Here is a 16,128-nt window from a genome sequence, read left to right as displayed (position 1 = left end):
TGTAAGATGCCCTATGGTAAGATACAGTAGTGGGTTTCAAACCCCGTAGCTACTGGTTCGCTTGTAAGCGCTCATGCTCGCATGCGTGTGTGACATTTAGGCACACGTGTAGAGACGTCCGGGCAGGTGGGCAGAGTCTCGCTCCGCCACTGCTATCGGTTCGCCCAATCCGCAGCGACCACTGGTAAGATGGATGGCCATTAAATTTTATAAACAAACAAATAAATAACATAACATGGTATAATTCCATAAGAGAATAGTGCGAGATGAACAAAAAAATAATTTCTACCCATCCATTGTAACTGTTTTCTGCACAAATCCATTTGAACTTCAGTTGTGGTAATTTGGCCAGGATGAATTTTGTTTTTATATTGAGTTATTGGTCAAATTGCTCATTTAGGACAATAGAAGACATAAACTAGCACAAGGTTGAAAAGCAGAAAATTATTAAATCTGGTAAAAAATATTTATTGCTGTATCTTCCTATAATTGATTCAGATTCTGCCAACTGACTTTATGAGAAGTGTTAAGTTTGGAGTAAACTTTGGAGTAAATAGAGAACCAGTTTGGTCTGGTCAAACTTGCAGTGTCACACCGCCATCACGTCATCATGACGTTTTTTCCCTTCACCGAGCTGGGGTGGGCATGGCCTGTGTGTGACGCATCCGGCCTACGGGCCACCAGCTTGACACCCCTGTATAAGGCTAGCAGGCTAGAAAGCCAGAGACTGTGAGTTTTAGTCTTTGGTTTAGCCGTGAAAGCCAGCTGGGTCACCTTGGGCCAGTCATTTTGCCTCAGCCTTACTCACCTGCAGCATTGCAGTTGTGGGGAAAATAGGAGGAAAGTGTGTTGGATATATTTGCTGCCTTGAATTATTCGTAATTATTTGTAAAAATAATAAAGGCAGGCTACAAATAAATAAATATAAAAATTATAAACTTTTTTATACTTATAAACTTTTATAATAAGTAGGAGCAAAGATTCTTCAGTTTGTTTTCTTGTTGTCTCTTTCTTTGATATTGCTTATTATACTCCTCTGAACTAGTTTGATTTTGTAAGATAAGCTTCAGCTATGACAGATCAGGGAGTTACCAGAGATTTCTTGACATAATAAATTGCTTTCTTTTCTTTTTTTATTCATGTGTAGGTCTCTATCGTTAGCTTAACAGCGAATGCCTTGGGCTACTCTGAACTTGGTGCAATTAAATCTCTTAGGACTTTAAGAGCTTTAAGACCTCTAAGAGCCTTGTCACGGTTCGAAGGAATGAGGGTAAGAAAAATATGAAATAACATATGCTTGAAGCAAATTATTTTCTTAAAGGTATACTACAAATGTGTATCTCAAAGCCACTAGTTTAAATTTCATTTAGAGTGGCCATCGGCAACATGCTACTTCTATTCCCTTAGCCTCTAGGTGACATGAGATATATCTAACATATGCCAGTATAGGCAGTGTCTGAAGGCAGTTATTTACCCCATTGTCAGATTATTTATTCCATTTAAATCACAGCTCTGAAATGGTGATATCCCAAATTTAAAAAAAGCAAGCAAAAAAGGGCTAGCTAAAATTGTGCTACATTTAATCCTGTCTGTTGTATCCTTGCTCCAAATTTTTAAAAAATATATCATTTAAAGAAACTGCTTGATTGGAAAAATCAAGAGGTTGCATGGAGACCTGCTCCATGGTTGATGGCCAACCCAAATCCTTGGATTAAATTTATATTTACTGACAAAGAAATAAAGGGAGACTAGTATAGATCTATTTCAAGCTATTTAACTCTCGTCAGCTAGCCATCACCTTCTGGGATTCAAACCCGGGCTACTTACATATTAGGTAGATGTATTAACCTCTAAGCCACAGGCACTCCTCACTTTGTCAGCTATACCACGGGAGAGATTAATTGTTTTTTTATCAGGGCAACCTGGTCTACTCAAATATGGGATGGAGCATATTGCTTCCGCTTTTGCCTTTCAGCCCCAATCCAAGAGCCTTCGCAGGCAGTCACTTTTGTGACAAACTATTTTTGTGTTAAATTTATATTTATCGACAAAGAAATAGAGACTAGTATAAGCAAGGAGAGCCCGTGGTTAATACACTAATATGTAAGTAGCTCGGGTTTGAATCCCAGAAGGAGATGGCTAGCTGACAAGAGCTAAATAGCTTGAAATAGATCTATACTGGTCTCCCTTTATTTCTTTGTTGGTAAATTTAAATTTAACACCAAATAGTTTGTCACGAAAACAATTGCCTGCAAAGGCTCCTGGATTGGGGCTGAAAGGTGAAAGACCAGGTTGCCCTGATTAAAAAAAACACCAAATCCTTGACGTTCATAGCCCAGCCAGGATATATATTAGCGAGAAATAACCACGAACCAATTAGTTCCAGATTAGTTCCAGAGATCTATCTAGCCCTTTTTGCTACTACTAAAGAAAATAACTGAAATATTTGGAGGGCCCATATACATATGTTTACAGGCTAACTTGGAACTGCAGCTACTTGTTTTCTTGATGTGTTGTTAAGGTAACATATTAACCGCCTGGAAAATTATTTTTCATAAGCCTCTTTTGCTTCATTATGGCACCTGGACTGTCCTTTCCACTTGGCTACAGAGACTATAAGGAGCAGGGGTGAAATCCAGCAGGTTCTGACAGGTTCTGGAGAACCGGTAGTAGAAATTTTGAGCAGTCCGGAGAACCGGTAGTGGAAATTTTGAGTAGTTCGGAGAACCGGAAATACCACCTCTGGCTGGCCCCAGAGTGGGGTGGGAATGGAGATTTTGCAATATCCTTCCCCCAGGAGTGAGGAAGGAATGGGGATTTTGCAGTATCCTTCCACTGGGGTGGGGTGGGAATGGAGATTTTGCAGTATCCTTCCCCTGCCACGCCCACAGAACCAGTAGTAAAAAAAATTGGATTTCATCACTGATAAGGAGGAGATGATTGAGCAGTGTAATGATGATAATGTTGAGGGTTATTTGATATTTAAATGCTAATATTTCCTTAGAATTCATTTTCCTCTGACTTGCAACTTGGTTCTCCAAATGTGTAAGAAAAGAGTATTTTTAGGGTTAGAGTACTGATAGAGTATTGCACTGGAGCTTCAGTACATGTTCTACCACATGTTATGATCCTTCCTCTTCAATTTTGTGAAGCTAAATTTTGAAAAATCTTTCTTCCTTAAATCTTTCCCTAAATTTGTAATTTTCTTTGTTCAAACCAGTATTTATACCTGAGTCCTGATTTTTTTTTCCTCATAATCTATTATTACTATTACTGCCTTCAACTGAGATTAAATTGTAGCACAAAATGGCCAAGAAGCAAAATTGTGAATTAGGAATTCCCCTTTTCATGTCTCACTTTAGCAAATATGTTTTCACTTCTTTGGCTTCATGTGTTCATTTCTTTGTATTACAGGTAGTGGTGAATGCTCTTTTGGGAGCAATTCCATCCATCATGAACGTGCTTCTTGTATGTCTTATATTCTGGTTAATCTTTAGCATTATGGGAGTGAATCTGTTTGCTGGCAAATTCTACCACTGTGTTAACACCACAACTGGGGAAATGTTCAGCACTGATGAAGTTGATAATCAGACTGAGTGTGAGAATCTCATCGAAAGAAATGAAACAGCCAGATGGAAAAATGTAAAAGTCAACTTCGATAATGTGGGTCTTGGCTACCTTTCTCTGCTTCAAGTAGTAAGTAGTTATTCTTTCTATGTTAAAATTTGAACAACACGACCATTTTATTTCCTCTCTTTAGCAGGTTTTTCTTTTATTAGAAAATTCCATCAATGTGAACTGTCAGTCCCTTTACAAATGATTCAGCTGCCAGGTTTTGAAATGGATTGATTTGCATCATAGTGGCTCCCTTAATCTTTTTCTTCTAAGCTCTTCTCTAAAATACACCTGTTAGTAAACTTTTTATGTGCCATCTTATACATGAACTAAAATGACCATTAGTAAAATGCAGATGTACCTGTTGTTGTTTGTTTGTTTGTTTCACTATTTATCAAACAATCTCACTCATCCCTATTTAATAAAGGAAATTATCCATAACCAGAGAAGAGACAATTGGATAGAGAGAGTTTTTCAGAGCTGTACTAAGCTAGCAATGAGAACAGAAACAGAATGCAACTCTGGGTGAAATTCAACACAGCCTGATGGGAAATTACCTGCCTTTTACCAACTCCTCAAGAATTCTTCCGAATAGAATATATGTGGGTTGAAAGGCTGGATGGACATCATGTATGCAGCTATAGATTCACTAAATGTAATTCGCAGGGGGGGCATGGAATCTTTTAAAAGACATTACAATTTACACAAGATGAACATTAGGAACTATATAATAATAATAATAATAATAATAATAATAATAATAATAATAATAATAATAATAATAATAATAATAATAATAATATCAGAGTTGGAAGGGACCTTGGAGGTCTTCTAGTCCAACCCCCTGCCCAGGCAGGAAACCCTACACCATTTCAGACAAATGGTTATCCAACATTTTCTTAAAAATTTCCAGTGTTGGAGCATTTACAACTTCTGCAGGCAAGTTGTTCCACTGATTAATTGTTCTAACTGTCAGGAAATTTCTCCTTAGTTCTAAGTTGCTTCTCTCCTTGATTAGTTTCCACCCATTGCTTCTTGTTCTACCCTCAGGTGCTTTGGAGAATAGTTTGACTCCCTCTTCTTTGTGGCAACCCCTGAGATATTGGAACACTGCTATCATATCTCCCCTAGTCCTTCTTCTCATTAAACCAGACATACCCAGTTCTTGCAACCGTTCTTCATATGTTTTAGCCTCCAGTCCCCTAATCATCTTTGTTGCTCTTCTCTGCACTCTTTCTAGAGTCTCAACATCTTTTTTACATTGTAGCGACCAAAACTGAATGCAGTATTCCAAGTGTGGCCTTACCAAGGCATTATAAAGTGGCACTAACACTTCACGTGATCTTGATTCTATCCCTCTGTTTATACAGCCCAGAACTGTGTTGGCTTATTTGGCAGCTGCTGCACACTGCTGGCTCATATCTAAATGGTTGTCCACTAGGACTCCAAGATCCCTCTCACAGTTACTATGTAGTGTATGCTTTTAGTTCCTTGCTTAAAATATAATCACCTGACTTCTGCTTGCAGGCCACCTTCAAAGGCTGGATGGACATCATGTATGCAGCTGTAGATTCACGAAATGTAAGTATGCTATTGGGTAGGAAAACCAATATTGGACTGCAAAAATATGATTGACTACAAGACGGCAGAGAAGAGATACATAACATTTACTTTTTTGGTACCATCTTGTAATTGCCTGGTAGCACAAATGCGGTGGGTTTACTACATGGTTACTTGCATCCATATCCTCCATAGATACTCATCAGATCAGCAAGTGTTTCCCTAGAAGTGTTTCTGATTCTTTTTCAAATTAAGGCTAGTAAAGTAAGATTAAAACAAACTTGCCATTGATCTTAATGTTCATCTGCTTTCTTTTCTTTTTCAAAGAGGCAAGGCAGGTAGGATGCTGGGGTGAGAGATAGGAGTGAGCAGGTTATAGCTGGAAGATAGTTCGGTGTGCTTGTTTAATTGTTTGTTTCCTAGTGTATTTTGCCTTAGGGGAGAATTTAAGGCATAAGAATGGAGTCATAACCTCTCCCCAGAAAGAGAAAAAACAGGGGTGGAAATTTTTAAGAGGTAAAATAGATGCCATAAAGGCTTAAGGCATCCATTTTTTTGCTATTGAATCTTCCAACCCTTGCACCACTCCTTCAGTGTAAGCAAAGATTTAAAAAATGGGTCTCAAATATTCCAGTGTGCCTAAAGTCCAAGAGGAGATACAGGAATCCTTTCCTATCAAAGGATAATGACTGGAAGAAATGAGAACATATTGCCCTATGCTACTTATAAAAATAGCATTGTATCTTTTAGTTCAGTTTGATGGTCAACCACTGCAAGTAAAAAAAAATATCCAGTCATATTCTGCTGTTTAAAAAAATCAGATTATCTTAGCCATACATAATACTCATTTTTTTCCATTAGAATGAAGACTCTAATTTTTTCATTGCAGTAAATGAGTAACTGATGCAAAACATTCCCAGAATAGGAACTAGATGAATGCACATTTACGGGATTCATCTGTAACAATAATACAGGTCAAGAATTCTTAAAATACAACATGATATAGATATGATAGAAATTAAGAAATAAAATCTAAAACATTTGCTTTGCACATTATTAAGATCAATAAAAAAATCTATTTCAGATGCCTTTTATCTGATAAGGTTTTCTATAATAATTTACTCTACTATCCTATTTCTGAGAAGCAAAAAGAAAAAGGAATCAAATGTCAAAAACATACAGACACAGACACACATCAACATATACTTTTTGTTTCATTATACTTTTGTGTATATGTGTTAAGTGCAGGTAAGCAGTTTCAAGAAATCAGGTGAGTTACAGTTCCATAGCTACAAATTACACAACTTAATAGGAGATATCCTTTTGTTGAAATGACTCTTTTCCAAGAAAACAGTAAAACTCTTTCCCAATGATTGGCTCCAGTAAAAAAACTATAGCTACATGCTTAAAGCTAATGTTTTTAAATGCATCAGCACATTGTGAGCATCATAATTAGAAGGCTGTATAGGCAGCCTTTTGTCTCATCAAGAAAGTCTGTTTCATTCATTTCCGTTCAGTTTCTTCTCACTTTCTCCTAAGCTTCTGAGTGTCTTTTCTTTTTAGCTATTTTTTTAATATAAACACCTCAATTGTCTATTAGCAAAAGCCATGTACTCTAGCATGAAATCTACATCAGTGCATTTTAGAGAGGAGAGCAAATAGAGAAAAATAAGTAATAACTGAGAAGATAAATGCTTTAGTTGAATAATTGTACATGTAAAGTTAAAATAAAAATTGGTCAAACCCTTCTCTATGCCTGTTCTTAATAACAGTATCATATAGACTAAATATGGTAAGGCTTGACCCAGGGTTCATACTTCATAAAAATAATAACCATACATATTATAGAATTGAATATATTTTTCCACACAGTTTCCTATTTCTAAATTTGTTTCCCTTGCAGGTGGAGCAACAGCCACATTATGAGGATAACCTTTATATGTATCTTTATTTTGTCATCTTTATTATCTTTGGATCCTTCTTCACTTTGAATTTATTTATTGGTGTCATCATAGATAACTTCAATCAGCAAAAAAAGAAGATAAGTATTCTATCACAGTGATTTCAGTAAACTATCAAAGATTTTATTTGAACAAAAACAGGGTGCTTTGTGTAATTCTTTTGATTTTTTTTCTTTCTTTCAAGTACCAATTATTATTCCAATGTGTACAACCTAAAATAAGTTGTAAACATTAATTCTAAAATTGCCATTGTAAAAAAGGAGCATATGGTGTGTTAAAACCAGGGATGAAATGTTCCCAGTTTGGACTGGATCACCTGATCCTGTAGTAATAGTGGCGGGTGGTTCGGAGAACTGGTAGCAAAAATCCCTGCCCCCCCCCACCTCCACCCCAGCTGAGCCGCACGATCATCAGAGATTTTTGTTTTTTTTATTTTTAAAAGCATTTTTTCTTTGGTGGAAAAAATGCTTTCAAAAGTTAAAAAAAAAAGCCTCTGATGATCGCGCAGCTCAGCTGGGATCGTCAGAACCCTTTAAAAGCATTTTTTCTACAACCTCTTCGGCTGAAGAGCTTGTAGAAAAAATGCTTTTAAAAGGTTCTGGCAATCAGGCAATTCAGCTGGGATTGTCAGAACCCTTTAAAAGCTTTTTTTCCTCTGGCGATCCGAGCTGAATTGCCTGATCATCACAGGCTTTTAAAAGCATTTTTTTAAAAACCTCTTCAGCTGAAGAGGTTGTAGAAAAAATGCTTTTAAAAGTTAAAAAAAAGTTGGCCACTCCCACCCAGTCACATTACCCCCACCACCAACAAGCTACGCCCACAGAACCGGTAGTAACAAATTTTACATTTCACCCCGGGTTAAAACCAATACATGAAATGAAAGATTTCCACTATGAGTTAGTTTTAAAGGCAGGAGATATAAACAATTACTTTGTAAGATAATGCACTACTTCTTATAAATATGAATAAAGATCTCATAAATCTAAATAATAAATAGTTACTCTTGGTAATGACTTTCTGGAAACTAACAAAAGATGAACACTTCTAGAAGTCATCTGGGATATGATCCTTTTCCGTAATTATTTTTTTTAACCATGCTTTTCATTTTTCAATATGGGCTTTGGGTTTTGGTTTGGTTTGGGTTTTTAGCTGTTGAAGATACTTGTATTATGAGAGCTGAAAAATATTTTTTTCAATTGTTCATTTATTTATTTCTTAACCCGGATGTTTTACTGATGTTTTTATTTTACGGTATTTTATTTTGACGTAAGATACAGGAAATTTAGACAAAAATTTAATACATGATGATATGATGGCGGCAGAAATGATGGTGGCAGTGCTGAGAGACTACTGTAGTAACTCTCCTTTTTTCAGTCTGCTGTAACTTTGCTGAGATTAAATTCCTGACCCTAGCTGAACTATGGAAGAAGGGTGAACTGTTCTCTAGCCATTAGGGAGCCACCCCTAATGAAGGGAAGGGCAAAAGAGTGGGTGTGCTTCCAGATTGAAACTCTGCACACTTGTACATCCCTGCCTACAACATCAACACTTGTACATCAAAGGAGCAGAACTTGTATTTGGGGTTGCTTGCACCATTTGCCCCTCCCACTCTTGCTTGGCTTTTGCTTTATTGATAGGCAGCCCAAGGAAAGAGATTGCCCAATAAAAGTCAACGTATAGAAAAACAGAAAGAAAAAAAGAATGGAAATACCTGGTTGTAACTAGTTTTCGTTTCTCCTTTTTACTTTGGAGGTCAAGACATCTTTATGACAGAAGAACAGAAAAAATACTATAATGCAATGAAAAAGCTGGGCTCCAAGAAACCACAGAAACCTATACCCAGGCCAGCAGTAAGTGTTATATGTGGGTTGTTGTTTTGTCATTGTTCTCACTCTTTTTGAAAATGCTTGCTAGAGTTGGAAAACAATATACACTTTATAATCCCCCAAAATCTTTTTAAACTAGTAATTGAGGAAAGGGTGGGTTCAGAAAAAATAATATATCTTTAAAAAATTAATGTTTTATGAACAAAGCCTTTAGTTAAGTAACTGAGATGGGCAACGGATGACATCATATGGTTATTTTCCATTTTGGAAAGTTGCTTCTTCTTTTCTTAAACTATGTTAAACCTATTTAGGGATTATGCCAGCGGTCCCCAACCTTTTTTGGCTGCATGAACCGGCAATGGTGGCACACGGCAGCAGCAGCAGAGGGGAGGGGATAGGTTTGCGCGCTCAACCTAATCCCGCGCATGCACAAATGAAGCTTTATGTGCTTGTGTGGCCCTGTTCCCAACAGGCCATGACCTGCTGGGAACAGCAGGCTGCAGTTTGGGGGTTGGAGACCCCTCGATTACTTTACAGTTTTCAATGGTTTCTATCTTAGAACATTGGAACATGTTACAGATTATCAATAATTAGGCCACCAAAATTATGCAGTACAATTGGAAGAGCTCTGAAGGCTATGCCCCTTATATTTAAATGAGTTTGGGGCTGACCAAACCAATCTAGCATTAACAAATCTAAACAGGATTACAGCAGTAATTGTTATGGTATTCCTGTGATTCAGGTAGTCAGTGAGACTGTGAAATCCCACAGGAAAGCTATAAATAGATATGCTTCCTAATGCTTCATATTTCATAACTTCACACTTATGGAGTGTTAACTGACTTCCCGGGAACATAGTGGTATTCTTTTCTTGTTGTACCTTCTGTCTATGCAGTTTGACTAGTATACTGTACAATGAGTTTATAGAAGTTTCAGATCATAAATGATAATTATATAGATTATAATCGTCTATAACTGATCCTGAGATACATGAATAATCCTTATTTTTTTTAACTACAGAACAAATTTCAAGGCATGGTCTTTGATTTTGTAACAAAACAAGCCTTTGACATCAGCATCATGATTCTTATCTGCCTTAACATGGTTACCATGATGGTAGAAACTGATGACCAAACTGATGCAATGGAAACTATTTTGTATCGAATTAATTTTATCTTCATCGTCCTTTTCACTGGAGAATGTGTCTTGAAACTGATTTCACTCCGCTATTATTATTTTACAATAGGCTGGAATATTTTTGATTTTGTGGTTGTCATCTTATCTATTGTAGGTAAGAAAATTTTAATTGTAATAAAAGATGTAACATATTATAAATGAAAACTTTGAGAAATTAACAGATGATTTTAATATTTAAAATAGGTTCCATTCTTTACGTTTTCATAAAAGATTGTAATTACATTCTAATTAAAGTTTTAAATCTGCATTTCAGATTAACAGGCATTTAATGTTTGTTTATAGGTATGTTCCTCGCAGAGATTATTGAGAAATATTTTGTGTCCCCCACCTTGTTCCGAGTAATTCGACTTGCCAGGATAGGTCGAATCCTGCGTCTAATCAAGGGAGCAAAGGGGATCCGCACTCTGCTTTTTGCCTTGATGATGTCTCTCCCTGCCTTGTTCAACATCGGTCTCCTCCTTTTCCTGGTCATGTTCATCTACGCCATATTTGGAATGTCCAACTTTGCCTATGTGAAAAGAGAAGTTGGCATTGATGACATGTTCAACTTTGAAACTTTTGGCAACAGCATGATCTGCCTTTTCCAAATTACCACCTCTGCTGGCTGGGATGGCTTGCTAGCACCCATCCTAAACAGTGGGCCTCCAGATTGTGACCCTGAGATAGACCATCCGGGTAGCTCAGTCAAGGGAGACTGTGGCAATCCTTCAGTTGGGATTTTCTTCTTTGTCAGCTACATTATCATCTCATTTTTAGTTGTAGTCAATATGTACATTGCTGTCATTTTGGAGAACTTCAGCGTCGCTACCGAAGAAAGTGCTGAACCTTTAAGCGAGGATGACTTTGAGATGTTCTATGAAGTCTGGGAAAAATTCGATCCAGATGCAACTCAATTCATAGAGTTCGCCAAACTCTCTGAATTTGCAGCCTGTTTGGATCCTCCTCTTCTAATACCAAAACCAAACAAAGTTCAGCTTATTGCGATGGACCTGCCCATGGTGAGTGGTGATAGAATTCACTGCCTTGACATCTTATTTGCTTTCACCAAACGTGTCTTGGGTGAAAGTGATGAAATGGACGCCCTCCAGATTCAAATGGAAGACCGGTTTATGGCTGCCAACCCTTCAAAAGCCTCTTATGAACCAATCACCACCACATTGAAACGAAAACAAGAGGAAGTATCCGCTGTTATTATTCAGCGAGCCTTTAGGCGCTACCTCTTAAGGCAAAAAGTTAAAAAAGTTTCCTGCCTGTTTAATAAAGATAGAATTAAAGAAGGCAATGACACAGTTATCAAAGAAGACATGATCATTGATAAGCTAAATGAGAATTCTACCCCTGAAAAAAACGATATGACCCCCTCCACCGCCTCTCCACCTTCCTACGATAGCGTTACAAAGCCCGACAAAGATAAATACGAGAAAGACAAATCAGAAAAAGAAGACAGAGGTAAAGATGTCAGGGACTATAAAAAATGAGCAAAATGAATTATTCCTGTATGACAAATTGTTTACAGCTTGAGAAAGTAAAGTATTATTTCAAAAGGACTCCTGTAGGAGGTTTATGCCAAACTGACTGTTTTTGCACACTTAAACAGACATACACACACATAAAAATATCAAAAGACAGCCGTTCATCCAGGAGAACGCCCAAGTTGCGCACCCTCTCCATCGGGGCCAATGACTCGCTCCCAACAGTCAGCCGTGGACTCAGCTGACTGTACCGGGATGCCGGCATCCACAGCCACTCCGTCTTGGAGGATTGAGCTTGAGCCTGTTTCTCCCCATCCAGACCCGTCGGCTTCCAGACACCGGGACAGCACTTGATAGCTTCATTGGGGTGGCCGGTGTGGAAAAGTACAGCTGGGTGTCATCAGCGTACAGCTGGTACCTCACACGAAGCCACTGATGATCTCACCCAGCGGCTTCATGTAGATGTTGAACAGAAGGCGAGAGAATCGGCCCTGCGGCACCCACAAGTGAGGCGCGCGGGGCGACCTCTGCCCCCGTCAACACCGTCTGCGACGGTCGGAGAGATAGGAGGAGAACCACCGATAAGCGGTGCCTCTCACTCCCAATCCCTCCAGCCGGCGCAGCAGGATACCATGGTCGATGGTATCGAAAGCCGCTGAGAGGTCTAATAGGACCAGGGCAGAGGAACAACCCCTATCCTGGCCCTCCAGAGATCATCCACCAAGCGACCAAAGCCGTCTCAGTGCTGTAACCGGGCCGGAAGCCGGACTGGAGCAGGTCTAGATAGACAGTTTCCTCCAGGTGCAGGGAAACTGATATGCCACCATACTCTCTACAACCTTCGCCGCGAGCGGGTTGGAGACAGACGATAATTACCTAAAACAGCGGGTCCAGGAAGGCTTCTTGAGGAGGGCCTCACCACCGCCTCTTTCAAGGCGGCGGAAGACTCCCTCCACCAAAGAAGCGCTCGTAATCCCTGGAGCCAGCCTCGTGTCACCTCCTGAGTGGCCAGCACCAGCCAGGAGGGCACGGGTCCAATAAACACGTGGTGGCATTCAATCTACCCAGCAACCTGTCCATGTCCTCGGAGCCACAGGGTCAAACTCATCCCAAACAATATCACCAAGACCGCCCTCAGACGCCCCGTCCGAATCGCCACAATTTTGGTCCAGACCGTCCCGAAGCTGAACGATTTTATCGTATAGATAACCGTTAAACTCCTCAGCACGTCCCTGCAACGGGTCATCCCGCTCCCCCTGGTGAAGGAGGGGGGGGGGCACCCGAAACAGGGCAGCTGGGCGGGTATCTGCCGGCGCAATGGGGGGGGGGGCGTAGCAACGCCTCGCTTCCCTCAGTGCCACTAGGTAGGTCCTAGTATAGGATCTAACTAGTGTCCGATCAGCCTCTGAACGGCTGGACCTCCAAGAACTCTCTAGGCGTCTTCTCCGGCGTTTCATCCCCCTCAGCTCCTCGGAGAACCAAGGAGCCGGTTGGGATCTGCGCCGGGTCAGAGGCCGCAGAGGCACGACACGGTCTAAAGCCCCAGCCGCAGCCCGTTCCCAGGCTGCGGCCAGTTCCTCTGCCGTGCCGTGAGCCAGACCCTCAGGAAATGGCCCAAGCTCCGTCCGGAACCTCTCTGGGTCCATCAGGCGCCTGGGACGGTACCAACGTAATGGTTCCGTCTCCCTGCGGTGTTGGGTAGCGGTCAGAAAGTCCAGGCGAAGGAGAGTGATCTGACCATGACAAAGGCTCTGTGACTATATCTCCCAAGTCCAGATCCTTCAACCACTGACCAGAGATAAAAATCAGGTCCAGTGTGCCTCCCCCGATGTGAGTAGGGCCATCCACTACTTGAGTCAGGTCCAGGGCCGTCATGGAGGCCATGAACTCCCGAGCTACTGTCGATGACGAGCCAGCAGATGGCAGGTTAAAGTCCCCATGACTAAAAGTCTGGGGTCTCCACTGCCACCCGGCAAGCACCTCCAGGAGCTCGGGCAGGGCAGCTGTCACGCAGCAAGGAGCCAGGTGCGACCAGCAAGCCCATCTGACATCTATGACCCCACCTCACAAGAGGATTCACACCCGGCAATCTGAGGTACAGTGGTCTCCCTCGGCTCTAGACTCTCTTTAATAACAACCGCCACCCCCACCCCTACCCTGGGCCTCGGCTGATGGAATGCACGGAAACCCGGTGGGCACATCTCAACCAGGGCACGCCCCTTCAGTGCCCAGCCAGGTCTCCGTGCGCCTATAATATCCGCGGCACCCCTGAATCAGATCATGTATTAGGGGCCTTGGCCACCACGGACCGTGCGTTGCATAACATCAGGCGAAGGCCCAGGCTCTGAGGTCTTGACCATCCGAGGCAGGAGAAGTCAGGGGATCGGGCACGCAATCGCCTGTATACATCGACGCGTGACCCCTAAACGATCGATCCCCCTTCCGCCATATCTGCCCCTCCCACTTACCGTGCAGATGGACTCACCCTCACACAAAGGAACACACTCCCCCATAACCTCCGAACCGATTTGATAGTCGCCACGAGCATGCGCTGGAACTGGTTTCCCTCGACGGGCTACCCCATCACCCACCTAACCCTCCCACCCACCCCAACCCAAACCCGTCGGTTTCCCTCCCCTTAAAATTTCCATTAAAACTCCCACCGCGGGTTTCCCCAACACCGCCCTACCCTCCCACCCTTAAAATCCCTCACCCTTAAAATCCCCATTAAAACTCCCTTAAAAATCTATTAAAACAATTAGTTAAAATCCCTAAGTCTCCTGGATTTAGCATGCCAGCTCTCGGGGTTCCAAAACCCGTCCTCAAGGTGGGCCCTCGGTAGTGTGGAGGCCAAACCTGCGAGAGGGAATCTCGAGGCAAGAAGGTCCGCAGTTGAAAATCTTCGCATATCAAAAGTACGGTAAGCAGCCCATCAAAGCCGGTCAAGATGTCAACCACAGCAAAACGGGCTCTCAGGCTGGCAGGACGGACCGCGGACATCTAGGGCTCCATGGGGCCGCTACTCCATCTCCAAACCCAGCGGCCACCACTCGTCCTAGGTCCAGATGACACCCAATCGAATCAGTCACTCTCCTCTGAGCCAGTCTAGCCAACCAATGATGTTTAGAAGACGATATATGGTCTTAATCACAGTCTTAATCTTGGTCTTAGTCTTAGTCTTAGTGAGGGACACAATCCAGGACAAGCCCATCAGATGATAAGGCCATCGCGTCGCCGACAGCCAGGATTCCCAGCTGACGCCGACGCCGCCACCATGGGCCATCCTAGTCCAAACTGCTGAGGGTCCAAATGAGGGCCAACCTCACCTCCAGCTCCAACTCCCTTTCAAGGGATTGGGCCCTCCAGATGACTCTTCGGGCCCTCTGCCTCTCATAAGTCCGACCCTCTGCCTCTCCAGCGTTGATAGAAAAATTCTGTCCCATGAGGAGGTCGCTGCCGCAGCCGCCGCCGCCGCAACCCGAAAGCTACACCGCGACCGCCGCGGCCAGCGCCCCAGCACAAAGGCCCAAAGAGAACGCTGATACCTGCCACTCATCTCAGGCCTCACCAGCAAAGATGGCAAGAAGCGCTGGTGGTCAAAAGGCTCCAGCGCCGAAGCTCAAAGGCTCTCCAATAACAGAGAGCGATGACAAAAAAGCTCCCAGTCCCCTGAGGAAGCCGCTGCCGCCGCCGCCGCCGCCGCCGAAAACCCGGAAGTTCGGAGGCCCAGCCGCAGCCGCCCCAGCAGGAGCCTGGAGAACGCCAGCCGGCCCGATCGTCCCCAGGCCACTAGCTCGTCCAGCCTTACCCCGTTCGCCACTCCTGATGTTCCCCCGACCGGGGCTGGGACCGGAAGGTAAAAAATAGCCATCTCCCGGTCCCAGGCCCCCGAAAAAGGCCGCTCCCCCGTTCCTACGAAGAGTTTTAACTGCGCCATCTTGGGCATGCGCAGAAGAAAATAAAAAATTCCTGTACTGTACTGTAAATCCAGTATTCCTGTGATTCAGGTAGTCAGTGAGACTGTGAAATCCCACAGGAAAGCTATAAATGGATATGCTTCCTAATGCTTCATATTTCATAACTTCACACTTATGGAGTGTTAACTGACTTCCCGGGAACATAGTGGTATTCTTTTCTTGTTGTACCTTCTGTCTATGCAGTTTGACTAGTATACTGTACAATGAGTTTATAGAAGTTTCAGATCATAAATGATAATTATATAGATTATAATCGTCTATAACTGATCCTGAGATACATGAATAATCCTTATTTTTTTTAACTACAGAACAAATTTCAAGGCATGGTCTTTGATTTTGTAACAAAACAAGCCTTTGACATCAGCATCATGATTCTTATCTGCCTTAACATGGTTACCATGATGGTAGAAACTGATGACCAAACTGATGCAATGGAAACTATTTTGTATCGAATTAATTTTATCTTCATCGTCCTTTTCACTGGAGAATGTGTCTTGAAACTGATTTCACTCCGCTATTA

At 42.0% G+C, this 16,128-nt stretch overlaps 1 protein-coding gene across 1 annotated transcript in view; it reads left to right on the top strand.

Annotated features, from left to right (window-relative positions):
- Nucleotides 1–16,128, top strand: part of SCN2A (sodium voltage-gated channel alpha subunit 2) — a 64,818-nt gene that overhangs the window by 47,247 nt on the left and 1,443 nt on the right. The window contains 6 exon segments of the mRNA XM_058191508.1: nt 1,148–1,270; nt 3,415–3,696; nt 5,143–5,196; nt 7,079–7,216; nt 8,882–8,986; nt 9,983–10,253. Coding sequence (XP_058047491.1) covers nt 1,148–1,270; nt 3,415–3,696; nt 5,143–5,196; nt 7,079–7,216; nt 8,882–8,986; nt 9,983–10,253 — 973 coding nt within the window.

This window comes from Ahaetulla prasina, chromosome 1, assembly GCF_028640845.1.
Source record: "Ahaetulla prasina isolate Xishuangbanna chromosome 1, ASM2864084v1, whole genome shotgun sequence".
NCBI lineage: Eukaryota > Metazoa > Chordata > Lepidosauria > Squamata > Colubridae > Ahaetulla > Ahaetulla prasina.
Note: the sequence above shows the minus strand (reverse complement) of the source record. Positions and strands in the feature narration are given on the sequence as shown.